The sequence below is a fragment of the Lepisma saccharinum genome, chromosome 1, assembly GCF_977018435.1.
Source record: "Lepisma saccharinum chromosome 1, izLepSacc3.1, whole genome shotgun sequence".
NCBI lineage: Eukaryota > Metazoa > Arthropoda > Insecta > Zygentoma > Lepismatidae > Lepisma > Lepisma saccharinum.
Window position 1 is genome coordinate 135,740,251 of NC_139229.1, and position 17,843 is coordinate 135,758,093.

Here is a 17,843-nt window from a genome sequence, read left to right on the forward strand (position 1 = left end):
GGATCGGATGGCTATAAGGGGTGAAAGGAGGCCATCAATAATTTCACATAATGTGATAATGAAAGCTTGCTAGTATATTGGTAAATTCCCATAAATATACAGATACAAGAGGATAAAGTATGCTTTGTGGTGAAAAGATTAATCTGATGTACTACAGTTTACGGTTTTAAACTTGAGTGTGACTAAGTGTGAATTTTCATCTAAGTGCTCTGATTTTCTTACATATATCACCTTTGACTGGGTGCCAAAACTTTGGGGTTGGGGCAAGGACATTTAATTTTTTCTTGGTAGATAAGACATAGCATTAAGAGATGATATTGGTGGGGCAAAAAGTAGGGGGACAATCCCCCCATACACTCCCCTAATCGTTGCTACTGTACATACATGTTCATGTACATTAATTGCCCTAATGACTTGGTCTGGAAAATTTTTGTTCTTGATCTGGAAAAGTCAGGGAATTTTGTTTTCAAAAAATAGTAGACATCCTGAGAGAGTCCTGTACGTGTGTCCGGATAGCAGAAACAGATGTGATGGGGTTGCAAAATGCTTGGCGCACAATACTGCGATCCTCCCTTGGTGTGGCCAGTCTTGGTCTACTGGAACCTTCACTATGTCTGCAGGTGCCCTCACGTATCCCATCCATTGGTGCCAACATCTGGTCACTGTGACATCTGAATGCCCAAGATGCCTGGCAATTGCACGATTCGACCAATTGTCCTCATGCAGACTCCCTTTTGAACTCCGTCAAGTGCTGGTAATGCTGTCTGATGCGTCTACGAGGCATTCTCTGTGTTGATCATCTTCTCTCACAGTGTTAATTGACTGTCTGATGTCCCACACACGCCTTATGTATGCCATCAGGCCTGATAACACTATCATGCGGTGGCACAACTAATGCACTCTGGTGGCCATTCTAGACATTACAAATCATTGCAACTCTAATCATTTACGTACATATCAAAGGTATACACGTGTACGAAATGATATTCAAGTTAGACCATTCCTCTGGCTGCTTAACTTTTTTTGTCAATATCGAAATATCCGTCTGGTTAAAGCAGTGGTTCCCAAACTTTTTCGATGCACGGTGCCCTCAGTGTTTCAAGATTTTTCCGCGGTGCCCAAGTCAAAATGTAGGCCTATCTAACACTTGTGAAACTCAGTATGGTTAGGTTGCTTGCCTTAAGAGTAAACACATGTTTCAATTTCAGAAATATTTTGTGTAAAAAGCACTAAATAAGCACATATTTGGAATAAGTGTCATTTCAGTGAAAATATTGGAACATTTCGCGGTGCCTCTGTAAGCCAACCACGGTGCCCCGGGTGCTGCAGTGCACACTTTGGGAACCGTAATGTTAAAGTGATATATGTTTTGGTTTTCCACTTTCTGGAACACCTCTGAGAATGCAGATAAAATACTGATATTTTGTGGCATATGTTTTATTCTAACAATATATCTTTATGGGAATAATCTATTAGATTTAAATATACCCTTTTTTGCTGTGGAATTGATATGTATTATGATTGCAGTGTATTTAAAATATAATTCTTTTGGATGTACATGCAAGTAAACTTTGGATGAGTTTTTAATGAATTAAATCAAAAGATGACATCTATGTTAATATTCACATTGGCAGCTACGCCTCTACCGTGGTATTTACAGATGTGAGCAAATGTTTGCTGTTGGAGCTCTTTCTTTGGTAAATTATTTTTCACAATGTATTTACAAACAGCAACTTCTTGTTTGCACCAAAGTTAATTAAAATTAGCATTAATGTCTGCAGCTGAGTTTATTTCTGCTCCTTTGGATGCCATGTGGAACATTTCAATAAATAAAACTCTGCGACTGATGCTTTTGCCTAAAGTGTTCCTTAAGTCTGTAAAATAATTGGTTTCACCTGATTTTTGAGGTCAGTTATTTTCGTTTGTTTTGTTAAAACTTAAGGTATGTGCCCAACATATTTTCCAGCACAAGGAGTAAGACAGTTTACATACAATTATGTTTTTATTTTCAGATTGGACTGTTTGGCACCAACTTAGATGATAACCTAGATGATATGCTTGGAGACGATGGAGATGATCCAGAAATTGAAGCCGAATTAGCTGCATTATTATCAGGTCATGTGCCAAAAAAGACTGCAAGAAGTTAGTTATTTTCATTTACTTACTACCCTTTTTATATAAAAAAATAACATGTGAAATTCACATTTACGAAAATATGCTCTAATTTTGTACCAATTCCTAACTTTAGAAAATATCTGTCAATGGAATTGTGAGGATATCCATCAAGAAAGAATTAAACTTTTTCCCCATCTGCACGTTTCTGGTGAACATACAATGATCAGTAAATGTCTGATGTAGCATTGGATGGACACAAAACGGAAATTTTTGAAATCTTACAGTGATGAAAATCGTGGTGGATAGAGGTTGCTGTTGTGTTTCAAGTCTTGTTTTAGGGAAGACTTGTGTTTTTTCAAATTTTACCATTCCAATCATTATAGTTCCTGTGCCGTGTCTATATCACAGACAATTAATAAAGACCTCAGAATGCTGATGCATATTTTACATCAAAAATTTTGTCCTTCCTACACACTAAAGTCCACTTTCCCCTGATATGAGTATATGTAATTTTGGATCTTTGCAAATAAAGGAAACCACAGTGTTGTTTCCATTAATCTTAATAATGTGGATCAAATTTTAGTATTTGTACATTTTTTGTAGGATGTAAGCAGGATAAGGATCTATATACAGCACTTGAAGGCTAAATTGTATTGTTAACTGAGTGAATGGTGTGTGTGTGTGTACACACACACACACTCACTCACTCTCTCTCACTCACTCTCTCTCACTCACTCTCTCTCTCTCACACTCACTCACTCACTCACTCACTCACTCACTCACTCTCTCTCTCTCTCATATGACATTGAAGACAATGTATTATTTTTATTATTTTGGTGAGATGAATCTAAGGGAGAATTCACACCAAAATGACACATGACAGGTGGTAAGTAACATTCAACTAGCTGTAACCTAGAATCAAACAGCTTAAATGCCAGAGTGACCCAAATGCTGCATTCATGTTGACCTAAGCATCTCCCAAGTGGTGGCTCTTTTAAACACAAGCAACCATAACCAAAATACAACCCTTCTACATGATGTTGAAGGCAAATTCTAACCAATAGCTACACAAACAGAAATAATAATGCCAAAATTACCTTGTATATAAAGTTTGAAGCCTTGATACTTTATTTTCAGACCGATCCATTAAGTGTAGACCACCGCATTGGTGTTTTGCAAGCACTCGCAGCTGTAGTCAGCACTGTATGTCAGTGAATTAAGCATTCAAGTTTCCATAACTAGTTTAGAGAGTGATTTATTTACTTACCCATTTATAAAAGAAGGTGCTGAATCTGGCCACCTTCGTTTTCCACACATTTTTGACACCTGTTGATAAAGTTACCCATAACTCGCTGCAGTTTCCATTGATTAATGTTGGTATAATTTCTTTGCGCATGTTACATTACAGTTCTTGACCGGGTGTGTGGATTTGATGTATACATCATTTTTAATTTACCCCAGAGATAAAAATTGCATGGAACTTTTGCAACTGGGAATTTTGTTTCAAATTGCCATTGAACTTCACATGCTGATTGAGTTAACGCATATGAAGCAGTAGAAAATGTTTGCTGAGCCATAACACACTTTGTGGTTGAATACACTAGAAAAAATGCTATACGTAACAAGCACCCTATCACTTCACAGTCGCCAGACTAATAAACAGGCCACACAATACAAAACAGTCTTGTGTCCAATTTCGGGACCTCTGTAAAAGATTATTTCTAGACCCTCTCGCCAGCTTAAGTTAGTGGGTGTCTTAATAAAAATATATAAAAAATGTGTGTTCATCAAAGGTGACTAGTTTGAACATCTCCTGTTTCATTTCATTGTGAATGAATGTTGCATTCTATAGGAATAAGAAGTGACATGCCACTCACCACTCAGATGCTAGGTGACTGACACCTCATGTGTTGCTTGTCATTTTGGTAATAAGAAATCTCCCTTAGAGTAAGAATTGTGTTGTTTAGATGAAATTCTGATTAAAAACTTTATTTCATGTCTATGAAAATTCCTAGTAACAAAGATTGATACTGATTTAGGGCTTTTTAATTGATGAAATGTAACTTTAATTTTTGTTGAGCATCTGTGAACAGAAACTCGGGGAAAATACATATATATGCACAGGTGAAGAATAAACAGTGACCTGGTGTTAATCCTTGCAGGTGCAGATCGTGGAGCGAAGGCAAGACAGAATGCTGCAAAAAATGATTTAAGTGCCATGATAGCTGCAAGCATGAATGAAGTGCCATCAGATGATGATATTTCTGGAGATGAAGATGATCCATCCCTATTGGTATGTTCAAGAAACATGTAAAACTACATTTTAATGGGGGATCTTCTTTTTTGTCAAGTTCATTTTATAAAATTTTCCCTCCTACTGGTGCATCCATTATTTGTAGAATTGTCTAACAAAAAGGTAATACATTTACAAAACCTGCATATCCTTATGTTCATCAAAATATGGCTAGCCTCTGTGGTGGGAGTGGTTAGCACAGTGTGCTATGATGCCCGGGGTCACAGGTTCGAATCCTGGCCAGGCATGGGTGTTCTTTGTGAGTGTCCCTTTATCACTTTCATCATATCATCACTCATCCTCATCTTCGTGATTAGCCAAAATCAAAATAATGATGCAATAGAAGAATTTTGAACTATATTGCAGTAAGTGTAATGATAAATTGATGCTCACATATGTTTATATTGACTGATACTGACAGAGTACTATATATCCAGATAGTAAATGCTCGGTTTATGGTGACGTTGCAACCAAAACTTGAAATATGAAAAATTTTAAGGTCAAATGTGTGACTGAACACACCATTCCCACCTCAAGTTTTTTGAAATTAAGGTATTCTCTTTTCTGGGGGATACGTCCCAATAATGTATTCCATAAGGCCATGGATGGCAGAAGGTAAAAGATTGTAACGGTCTGGAAAACAACTATATTTGAAAGAAAATAAGCGATAAGAAACACAAGTGGTGAAACAATTCAAAAACTTACATGATAAGTAAATAGTCACCTACCAGTAGAAACTGTAGGTGACTGGTTAGTGTTACCGCTTCACGCTCTGGAGAATGTGTGTTCGAGCCCGGTTAGAAAAGTTTTTTTTTTTTTTTTTTTTGTTACAATGAGGCTCCAACATGTGAGTGTTCAAAATCGCATTTAGGAAGTGAATTTTTTTTTTAATTGTGTAACCACAGAGTCTCGGATCAGATACATGGAATGTGGGAAGTGCATACCACATGCATTTTTAATCCATGATTTCGCCTGCTAATTTCGAAAAGCACCTTAGGTTTTTCCTTCTTAACAAATACTTTTTACACTTGCTGACCAAACATAGAGCTGTCAGATCATACCTACTTTCATTGTGACTGTAAATTACATGCCTCTATATTTTAAACTTAAGATGATTTCGGGTTTGTTGACACAAGTTTGCATTGTCACCTACAAATATGTTTAATATAATCTGTATCTAAAGAAATATTGTTCTGGATTCCTAGAATACAGATGAGTCAGATGTTTATACTTTTATACAGCTTATGGATACTACAAATGTAAATCAACACGATACTGATTGGCCAAAAACAATGTGCTAAAGGAAGTCTTCAGAACTTTATTTTCGCTATTCTTATATATAGCTAAAGATTTTACATCACAATTATAATGTTAGGATCAAGGGTGCCGACTTTCAAAAATTTGTGTGGGTGCATATCAATGGCGGTTAGATCTGTAATTATCAAGTATTTTATACTTTACACAACTTACATGCACAATGATTGCAAGATGCAATGATATTATCAACACGTTACTAAAAGAAAATACCACATTCATACAAATTAAAATGAAAAACTTCATAAATGCAAATAATTTTAATTGTATTGCAGAAAGAACTATGCAAGGATTTTGTTGTGAACAGAAACTACAAAATGACTAATTTTATGTACCAAATAATAATAATAATAATAATGACATGTTAACTTTCAATATAAAACACATTCCTTCTTACGTCATTTGCACTTATGAATTTGTTTGCAATTTTGGTAATGTCAATATTTTTAGTCATTTCTTTATGAACTTGCAAAATTGCCAAATCATTCAATCTTTTTTGGGTCACTGTTGAGCGCAAAAACGTTTTCAATCGTCTAAGTGCTGAAAATGACCGATTAGAAGTACAAGAAGTAACAGGTATAGTTAAAATCACCTGTACAAACTTCACAAATTCTGTGAGCATTTCACGCATACGACCACTGTTTTCTCTACTTAAAATATTTGTAATGTCTGACAAGTTGGCCACTTTTTCTTTGTTCATTCTGCACACATCTAGAAACATGTCCCTGTGCAATGTTAGCTTGTCTTTATCAGAGTCTGTCCCATAGAACTGCAGAATTCGGTCAGCACCAATTTGACCGATAGCAAAAGCTTCAAGTTGTGAAATAAGTTCCAAAACCTTTGTTTGAAATCTACGATTTAGCAAATCCACAGCCACATCAATTATTTCAAAAAATATCTGTCTGTACATTTCCTCCGGCGTTTGATACATATAAGGATCACTACCTTCGTCGTAGCGTTCTAGCATGTTGCTTTTTCTAGGCAAAACTGGTTTATCAATGTTCAATTCCTTCCCTTTCCTCATGGTTTCATTCCACAACTCTAAAAATATATCCGTTTGTGAAGCTAAACTTGCAGACAAAGTTTCCACCAAAGTTTTGATTTCTCGGTATGACAATGATTTCTTCTGAAAAGAAGAATGAAGTTGTTCAATCCTGCCGAAAACTGAAATTAACATTTTCAGGAAAATAAGAAATCTGAATTGATGTAGGTTTGAAAAATATCCACTAGCCTTCCCACCGACTTCGCTTTTTTCTTCTGACAGATCTTCCAAAAATTTCAAGAGAACGTCATAATTACTTTCCAACGATTGTAGTGATTTTACCTTCACACACCACCTTGTGGAACCGAATGGTCGCAAAGTCAGTCTGGGAATGTTTTTTACAACACCATCTTCGTTGGCTTCTTGTAGCGATTGAAACACTGCTAGCCTCTTTGGCGAATGTCTTACAAATTATATTAATTCACGAAGAATCACCATTCGGTTTATTCTTTATTAGTGCTCAATATCGGCAAGTAGTTATTTTAAAACAATTGTTGACGAATGGAGTGGGCGTATTGTAGTGTGTCACTTGTAAGGAAACATCAAAGCAAGCCGAGAAGATGGGATTCTATTCACAATACAATACACTTCCATTGTTATTGTGGGGACTGCCTTTGACTTGGCCAGAGACAGGCAAAGAAAGGGGAAATGTGTTGCTTGGTTGTCTTTCCACAAACACATTTGAAACATTAATGTTTTAGAGGTTAGAAATTTTAACTTCCATCTCAATGTTTAATTGCTTATTATTTTTTGATAATGGCAAGTGAGAAATATTTATTTTATTTTGTTTTTACCAAACTAAAAATCTTGTGGGTGCGGCGGTGCACCCACGTAGTCGGCACACGCATGGTTAGGATCTGGACTACTTCGGTCGACTTACATAACCTAATATGTTCTTAGCTAATACATTTTTAGTTTTAAAAATTGAAATGTTTGCAGTGTAAATTCTATTCATAAATCAACCAATATCTTTTTCAATTACACCTTGAATTTTTGATGTGGTTGCTAAGAATTTCAACATTAACGTTTCACTGTTTCTTGATCTTGCATGAACGCAAAGCAAGAACTGTATGTCTAGTTCACAGTACCATAATGAGTACCATCATAACGTGAAAAATAAAATAATTTTTATCAGTTAAAATCTACGATTTAAGTTCGTATTTGGTGGTTTATATTTGTACAATATTAAATTTGCATCACTTTGGCTTTGTTTTAATTGAAGTACGTATGTAAACTTCAAACATTTAATATATTTTTATAATTCAGCGATGTAATTTGGTTTGTTATGGATCAAAAATGTGCTTACCGTAGATTGCCAATTTATGCAAAATCGCACATAAGTGTGTTTTCAACAGGTTTTACTTGCTCATTCATAAGTATATGAGTACGAATATGTATTTAATATGTATTACTAACACGTACAAACCATTTGAAATAAGTTTTGGTAAAATTTTTCAGAGACTTAAATTGAGTCTATTTTTATGTAATAACAAGATTCATCCATAAAAATGCGATAATCCTGTTACAAAAAGAATAGTATCGGTTTTTCGATCTTCAGAAAGGCCGTGAAGAACCTTTTAAGTTGAAAGGACATTGAAATAGTGAACTGTCGCAAAGACGGAAATTGGCCGCCATCTTATCTTCACATGGACTTTTCAGATAAGTATATTTGGAACGCATATAGCCATAATATGCAAGAAATAAGTTGTTAATGTGGACAGTTATCTATTATTTTTGAATTTGAAGAATCCATTGAACTTTGAATTAACATGTGGTGAATTTTTCTTGCTTCTAAATTGCAAAAAATGAAACGAGTTGTCTCGTAAAAATTGACATAATCTGAAAGATATTATTGTTCATCAGAATATGAAAGTATACCTGGTTTAAAAAACGGAAAAGAACTGAATTGAAATATAAAGTGTGATAATGAAAGGACAAAGTCCTAATTTGTGCTTTATATGTATACTGAATAATATGTAAAATGCATACTTCGACATTGATAACTTTCTTTTAATACATTGTTCTTGAGTTGATGATTCCTGGCAATTTTATTTATTACTCGAAAGTTAAAAATACTCTTGGTTCAGTATCTAATTCCATATAAGATTTTGACTTGTACTTTTATAAACTATGATGTAAAAAAGAAACCATTTTCATTATTATTTTTCAAAAAATAACCACGACTGTGTCTGTTTGCCGAGGAAAGAATGTCGTTTAATACGGTTATACATGCCTTTCCACATTTTGTAAGAGGTTTAATATCAAGTAGTTACTCTCAAACCCATTTAATTTTTATTAAAAATAACAGTCATACCGGAACGTGAAATTAAATCCATCCTAGGTATACACTAGTTGGCACTGCACTGTAAAGGAAGTTCTGCCTTTGATGAGAAGCAAAAGCAAGACCATTGGTATGTTGGCAAGTTCTCTTCCTCAACGCGTAGCTTCGACGATATGACATCATCCCCTTAGTTCAATCATGTGGTTCCACAAACGAAACCTCCTTGTGGTGGTGAGCTGAATAATTTTGTAAGCAAGGGATATGGTTGTTTAAAGAGAGGCAGGGGAGGGGGGGGGGAGTGATGAGGTTCTTTCACTTTTTAAAGAACGTTTGTATGTTGTTAGGTACTGGTGAGTGGAGTGATACAAAGTCAATATCTTCTTCGATTTCGGCGCGTAACTAGGCCGACTCAGTCATTGAATCAGAAGTGGACAACCTGACAGACGATTTAAATGTAGAAAGATTCGTTATCCAAGTTAATGACTGATAAAGTGAATCGGAAGATAGTTGTGATGAAGATCTGACAGGCATCGAACCTCTCCCATTGGATTAAAGTAACTAAATATGTTTCCTTTGCATAAATAATGTGCTGCTTATTGTTGCTTTTTTTCAATGCTCAAGAAAGAGAAATGAATGAAGATAAACAATCTATTTTTTTTTTATCTTTCGTCTTATCTAGTTTTTGCAAAAACTGGTGGTACATTGTTGGACAAAGGAGAAAAATAATTCTCTGCATGTCAGCAATGTTGAGCAAAAGCTTGGTGGAAGGGGTAGCAATAAAACGAAAAGGCTTGAATTTACTGAATCAACTTTTAGTTTTACTTTGGCCCCGTCATGCTGAGAGAAAAGGGGGAGGAGGGACCCATTAACCCAGTGTCAGATAAATGATTTTTTTTGAAGTCGAAAATATTTTCATACCTGTACTTCAAGCTTCAACAAGAACATGTATTTAATCACACTTCAAAAATTTCTTATGTTTCAATGTGTAAGGATGTCATAGAAAATAGGAATACTTTTTTCATGTAACGTATTCTGGTGAAATGCGAGTGAACAGCAGCATATGATGACCGCGCCATCCGTGAACAGCTGACACAGAGTGATACGTTACTCGAAGTGAGACGGTTTGTTTACAGAGGGTCGGAAGGTTCGTGATTCCGACTTTAGACTTCCGTGGTAACTTATTCTCTCCTGTCTACTCTCATGTATTGTAAATGCGATGTGGGATTGTTACATGTTGCAAATAATTTCTCATACCAACGTTAGTTCCAGATTTGGCCACAGCCACCGAGCATTTACTTTCTGGACATATAGTACATAAAGATCTATTCCATTCCTAGCATTATATCAATCGGTTCACCTCCACTATTAGTGTAAACTGTGTACATATTATTGCAGGCAGAACTGAATTCTTTGGTGTCTGATGATGAGATCCAGGATTCAGGAAACCACAATCGTGCTGCTTTAGCAAGTGAAAATGTCCCGGAGGTGCCTTCGTCATCCCAATCAGTTCCCATTGTGTCACTGTTGGAGGAGAGAGTAAAAATGTATGAAATTGCTGAAGCCAATGCGAAGAGTGCAGGAGAATCTTCTCGATCAAGGAGGTAATTCCTTATCTCTTTTCTGATAAGTATTCAATATGTTAATATGAGCATTTAATAAATTTGTTGTGAAGTAGTGGAAAAAAGCTACATTTGCACTTGGAATAGGCAGAGAATAATTACTGTTAAAAAGGTTAAAAAAAGGTAAAGTGCTCCCCTGTGCTTAGCACCACGCCATGAAGGCGTATAGGTGGTGTGAGAGTAACGCCCCACACTTTCTTGATCCGGTCGTAAGTAGGGGTGATGTAATCAGCATCACGCCCCTGACTGCCTTTACCCCCCAGGGTTTCCCCCAGGTACCCATGTCATTCGATGCTGGGTGGGCGCCGGGGCCGCTTCCAATTTAGAAAAGTTCCCGGATTTGAACCAGCCGGGGATCGAACCCGGGACCTTGAGCTTGGTAGTCAGACACGTTACCGACTGAGCGACTAATAACTTTCGGCTTTTTGTTTTAGGTTCACTTTATGCACACATATGCTAATCGGGACCATATCTACAGTTTATAGCAGGTTCTGAACCATTGTGGATGTGCCTACACTGGGTATTGAATCCAGAACTTTTTGGTTACAAGGCAACAACATTACAACCATACCACAATCTATTTACAAACAAAACAAAAATTATTCTAACTGCAATGTGTAAACTTATGAGGCCAAATGATTTTGCAATAAATAAATTTTCCATTTGCAGATATAATTTGCTCTTCCTTCTCTTCACTTTAACAAAGTTATGTTAGAAAAATGTTAAATTGGCAAAGCTTTAATTAAGAAATGCAAAAGGCTGTTAGAAAGGAAACAGCGCACAACAATTTGCTAAAGGACATTTCTCAGATTTCTCACCCACTTTGTCAAGAGCAAATAAAAACAAACAAAAAGGTTAATAGAAGCAGGCATAATGAAGTTGCCTCCAGACTGCTGCATAGAAGTCAACATTGCTGACGTTGGTATTTGAGTCACAATGTTTGCATCTTTTGGCCTTTAACCTTGCTTATACTCATAATATCTCTCCCTTGACGATGTGGGTTAGAAAGCTGTGAAGTGTCGGGTCATATTCTATCTAGCACCTGAGGTGAGAAGTGATTACATTTTTAGATATGAAATTAAACTTACCTACAAGTAGGTATGATGTAGGCAAGAAGTTTGCAAGATGCCATTCATAAAACTGCCTTGAAATTTCTTGCCACTTGTTTTTCCCCCTTGTTGAATTGTCTGTAAACTGTCATTTATAACAGTCTTCATAGACTGTGTTACTCGATGTTAATATGTTTCAGATTTGGAAGAGGCCTCAAAACTCTAAAAGACCTCCTCAAACAGGCAAAAGGTGGTAGGCCCATCAATGAGGATGACATTCCACCTGCAGTAACCACAGGTGTTCAGAAGAAGTCTCCATCACCTTCTTCAGTGACCTCGCCAGTTTCTTCACAAACACCATCACCGAAGCCTAGTCCAACAGATGACGCACCAGCAGGTAATTCATCTGTAAAAACTTCTGCATTGGATTTAGTTTGTATCATATTTAATTATATCAGTGATGTCGATGTCAGAAAGTAAGGATGAGCCAGTATGAAAATATAACTGATGCTGATAAAGTGCAGATATAACATTTACTGAACTCATATTCCTACTGATCCGATATAAAATTGTAAATATTCCATGAAGAGCATGAATGGCTCATTAGCCAGGTGCCTATAATGTATTTTGGCATTTACTTTACAAATTATTTCTCTTGTAGTCTACGGTTTTTACAAGCATAAAAACACAGTCTTTTGTTGTGATGTTTCAGGAGAACACACGCTCCCTTCATCAGACATTTATAATAATTCAGGGTGGCGACAGACCTGGAAAACCGGGAAAAGTCAGGGAATTTGAGGTGTCAAAAAAAGTCAGGGAAATGTCAGGGAATTTCGTCTTCATTGACTTTTTTATTTTTTTACTTAATTTATTTCTTTATTTAAAGATATCATTACGGAACTCTGCACGGGAACAGGAAATCTCGTTCGTAAGTTTCGGCCTCAACTTTTAGGCCCCTTTTAAGCGCAACACAACTATGGCGCCAGAAACCAGTGATGGCAGGAGGAGAGGGAGAGAGAGAAAGAAAAATTATCTCGCCCAGGCTTCTCGGCGGGAATTTTAAATTCAAACACTCTTTGGAGGAAAATTGTTATAACTCGGGCACTATGGGAGTAATCTACTTCGGATAACTTTTGTTTTGTAGCTAAAACATCAGCGCATGCAACCGTGTACAATTCAGAACCCCGAATTTCAATGGAAAAAACATAAGAATCTGGAGTTTGCTCCCTCTTCTCCCGCTATTTTGGGCAGAAGGCGCGAACTTTAGTATTCTTTTCAAAGAATGCACATTTCTCAACAGAATGAAACATGGTTCATGTTCTTGGGTGCCATACAAGTTGAATAATAAGCCAAAATGTGATTATTATTTTTTTACGAAAAATAGGTAATTTGTATTTTTGGAGGAAAATTGTTATAACTCTGGCACTATGGGAGCAATGTACTTCGGATAAGTTTTGTTTTGCAGCTAAAACATCAGAGCATGGAAACGTGTACAATTTAGAATGCCGAACCGAGGAAGGGGTTTTTGGGGGCACAACCTCCGAATTTGAATGAAAAAACAATAAAAATCTGGAGTTTGCCCCCTCTTCTCCCGCTATTTGTTAAGGAGGCGCGAAATTTAGTATTCCTTTCAAAGAATGGACATTTCTCAAGAGAATGAAACATGTTTCATGTTCTTTGGGTGCTATGCAAGTTGAATAATAAGCCAAAATGTGATTATTTTTTTTACGAAAAATAGGTAATTTGCATTTTTGGAGGAAATTTGTTATACCTCGCGCACTATGAGAGCAATCTACTTCGGATAAGTTTTTTTTTTTTAGCTAAAACATCATAGCATGCAATCGTGTACAATTCAGAACGCCGAACTGAGGAAGGGGGGTTTGGGGGCGCAACCATCTAATTTTAAAAAAAAAATCTGGAATTTGCCCCCTCTTCTCCTGCTATTTTGGGAAGAGGGTGCAAACGTTAGTATTCTCTTCAAAGAATGGACGTTTCCAAAGAGATTAAAACATGTTTCATATTCCTGGGTGCCATACAAGTTGAATAATGAACCAAAATGTGAAACTCTGTTCGGAAATGTGGCATGGATATGTTGCGGAGAGGGGGAAGTTGGTCATCAATATGAATTTCCCAGGCTTTCTCCAAACCTGTGTCAGAGTTTCCACCCAAACATAAGATTATGAAGGTCCAAAACGCACATTCATTTCGTAATCAGCACCATGATACCATATGGTATCATCGGGCCAGTACGACCTTACTCTGATGATACCATATGGTATCATCGGGGGAGTAAAGGTTAAGCCTCTAAATATTACGTGGATTATAATATTTTCTTGTCCGTATGGGAGTAGTAAGGGGACTTGTCAACAATGGAGGGGATGCGAGCGGGTGGGGCCGTCCGATAGTTGTCGGGCGTCGTAGTAAGGCATTTTATTGGGCAAACTGAAGGAACATGGAAACAAATAGGTTCCATTGATACATACGATTTTTGTCGAATATCGCCACCCGACAAAGTATCTCACTACAACATGGACTGCAACATCCAACAGAAATCGAATTCATAAACAAGAAGAGCTTTAGACTGCAAATATGCTGCTGGAATTTTATTACTCTGCTGGCTCACTTCGCCTTATTTAATGTAGCAGTGCTTACAAAGGTTTTCTTTCATCATCCTGACGTATTACTCTTTTTGCACAAGTTAACATACGTTTACATTGACATTGCACTATTCTTAGATATCAAGAAGAATCCAACCAAATGGGATATATATTGAATACTATCACGAAAAAGTGAAACATAAATCTGCATTGATGAACGTTATAAAAATTGGCAAGTGTATGCTCCCAACCTCAAATTTACTGCAACACTAGTATAGCAATGAAATTAACGCCACTCTCTGTCCTGTCTGTTTAATCTCGTGAGAGATGGTCACTAGTCTCGCACTGAGTGAAGTCAATGTCCAATATTATGAAATAAAATACTAATAATAAATACGTAAATATTTTAATATGATATTTACTCGAATCATTCAATCATAAAAGCAAATCACTTTCTTCAAGAAAGTCTTTTCTAGGCCATGTTTGTGTACATAGAACATGCAAGTTTTCCAACATTTTACTCAAGAGTAAACTAGAGAGTTATACGTTTAATAGGAGATCGAGTGCGTATCTACCGTCACACGAGAGCCACATCTTTGTATTTGTCGCACGAGATATGTTTTGAATTACCAAGCTAAGTGCGCACCATCGGCATTTGTCAAGCGAGTAATAATGGAGCTCAGTCGTTAGGGCGTCTGACTACTGTGCGAGAGACCCGCGGTTGATCCCCTGCGGGGGAGAACCGAGATTTTTTTCCACCTATTCAAAATGCTCCGGCGCCCACCCAGCATCATATGAAGCTGGTACCTTGAGAAAACTTTGAGGGATAAAGGTAGCCAGGAGTGTGGTGCTGATCACATCACCCCCATCTTCAGCCGTGATCAAGAAAGTGCGGGGCCCTAACTCCACACCCCTATACACCGTCATGGAGAAGTGCAGAGGAGCACTTTACTTTTACTTCCCAAAAAATATGTTCCAACATATCAAACTGTCACGAAAATACGTAGACCATGTGACCTACAATTTAAAATAATAGTTTAAAAGCACATATATATTTGGCAGACAAATGTTGTAAAATAAAAATGCGAATTTTGGGAAACTTAACACTAACAAGTCAAAAAAAGATAATGCCAATTTTTGGTGCCATAATATATCAGTATCTGTCACGTGAGATTGATTGATTTTAATTTTTTTTGGTGCGTCGCCACTTATGGTCATTATGCACCCTTCAGTATATACGGGGAAAATTCCATTATCTAAAATCCTTACCTTGGAATTAAAAAGGGGGTATGGAAAATAACTTTCCCAAAATAACTTTCAAGATATCAAATTCTCACGAAGAGGCGTAAGCCATATGACTTACAATTTGAAACAGTAGTTTAAAAACACCATGAAGGTATAATTTCAGATATTTGCCAGAAAATGTTCCAAAATGAAAATGTGAATTTTGGGGAAAATAACACTGTATAGTAAAAAAATAAAAAATAAGAAAATACACCAATTTGAAAAAAAAATATCAAGGTCCCTACCGATTAGGCATAAATAAAACATGAATATCAGTTGTAAGTTATTGCATTAGTAACGGTGAGTCCTAACCTAATTTTCGGCATAATCACCACCGTTGTTCTAGCATTCGTCGTAGCATGGCACTAAATTTTGTATGCCCATGGCATATGTGTCTGACGGCAAAGACTGGAACTATCTCTACCGCAGTGTAGCTGTCAAATCCTTGTCCTGCCAGAAACCTCTTCAGTTAGACAAAGAGATGAAAGTCTGTACATTCAAGGTCAGGGCTGTACAGGGAGTGGTTCAAGATCTCTCACCTGAAGTGATGCAAAGGGCCCGTGTGTACTCAGCTGTATGGGGTTGTGCACATTCGATTGGCCTTCCGTGAATTGTCTGCACCATCGTCTGACCATACTATCCGGTCTGCACACCTCACACGATTGCTGGTGGCTCTGTGCCAAATTCTGAGCGTGCAATGTAGGCTACATCGCAGTCGGTGGGAGACTGTATGAGAGCTGGAGTCTTTAACCTAGAACTGTCCTAAAACGACTGCATTGCAACTGTACCAGATTACAACTACATGCCACTTCTTCCTGCCTGCATGTGTGTGTTCGCTCTCCTACCTTTAGTGCTGCATATAGGTACCATTGGAGCTTTTTTCAGCACTCGCCTCGCATATGAACTTTCAGAAGCTTATATTATTAGTGTTCCTGTTTTAACCTTTTGAGTCCCAAGGCCATTTTCACAAGTAAGGCTCACAGTCCCGAGCCGATTTTGAGCAAAATGCAGAGTTTCAATTAAATTAGTGTAGATCGGAGACTAATTGCCCTAGAGAGATAAGTGATATACCGTTGTACGCGGAATGAACCAGAGATTCAGACTATATGACATTTATGCAAATTTGGCGTATATATGGAGGGGGAAAGGGGGGAAATCCCCTGAAAATTCTTTTTTTTTTTTTTAAAAAAAAATGGGGTTTCGCCCCCCTCTCGCCCCCTCGAAAAAAGTACATGACAGTGTCGACATGCACATGAAAATTATCGCTGGCATGTAAGAAACAGAAAAATATTTGCATCATTGTCGTATGACCAATATAACTTGAGTTGTACCCCCAAAAGGAATGGTGGGCTCGCCACTGATTCAAGCTTCAAAATGCAGCGGTACCTTGAAATGACTATAGCTCAGAAACTAAATGCCCTAGAGATATGAAAGATATACCGTTGTACGCAGAATGAATCACAGATTTAGACGATATATAATTTATGCACATTCGGCGTACATATGGAGGGGAAAAGGGGGGAAATCCCCTCAAAAATACTTTTCTTAAAAAAATGGCGTCCCCTCCCCCCGAAAAAATGTCAAAATGCAAAATTTATGCAAATTTGGTGTATATATGGAGGGGGAAGGGAGAAAACCCCCAAAAATTATTTTAAAAAATTGTTGAAATGTTTGAAATTTATATTTTCCCTTGAAAAGAGACGTAAAGAAGAAGTCCTTTTTCCCGCCTTTTCACCTCCATTTTCATGAAGAAAAAAAAATATGCAAGAAACATTTCTGTTAAATACATGTGTTAGGAACAATATATAAAAAAATCGATATTCTAGCCAAAAATTGAAAAGTTATAACGTAAAAACTACGAACTTGACACAGCATCTCGATCGAGATGCTTGGGACCGTGAGGGTTACTTTTAGGTATCTCGATCGAGATGCTTGGGATCCAAAAGGTTAATGTGTGGTTGGCTAAATCAGGTACCTATACAATGCTATTCTATAAATTCCTTGCGTTAAATTTCTAATAGTCAACCTACATACCCTTTTCGTCAGCATTAATGGTATAGCTGCTTGTTGTCAGTTTCACAGGACTTCACTTGGATATACTGAACTGAAGCAGAAATCCCATTGATACTGTAAGGAAATATGACACTTTATTTTGTTCGATTCAATTGTTACACTTATATGCAAGAGTTAAGTTGTTTGCTTTACAGAGAAAAGAGAAGTAGCTTTATGCATTGAAAAATGAGTCCGCA

At 37.0% G+C, this 17,843-nt stretch overlaps 1 protein-coding gene across 2 annotated transcripts in view; it reads left to right on the plus strand.

Annotated features, from left to right (window-relative positions):
- l(2)gd1 (lethal (2) giant discs 1) overlaps positions 1-17,843 on the plus strand; it is a 64,712-nt gene that overhangs the window by 21,527 nt on the left and 25,342 nt on the right. For both annotated transcript variants that reach the window (XM_083138864.1, XM_083138873.1), the window contains exons 2-5: positions 2,013-2,142; positions 4,278-4,408; positions 10,441-10,646; positions 11,914-12,110. In XM_083138864.1, the coding sequence (XP_082994990.1) occupies positions 2,013-2,142; positions 4,278-4,408; positions 10,441-10,646; positions 11,914-12,110 (664 nt within the window). The remainder of the gene's footprint in view (positions 1-2,012; positions 2,143-4,277; positions 4,409-10,440; positions 10,647-11,913; positions 12,111-17,843) is intronic.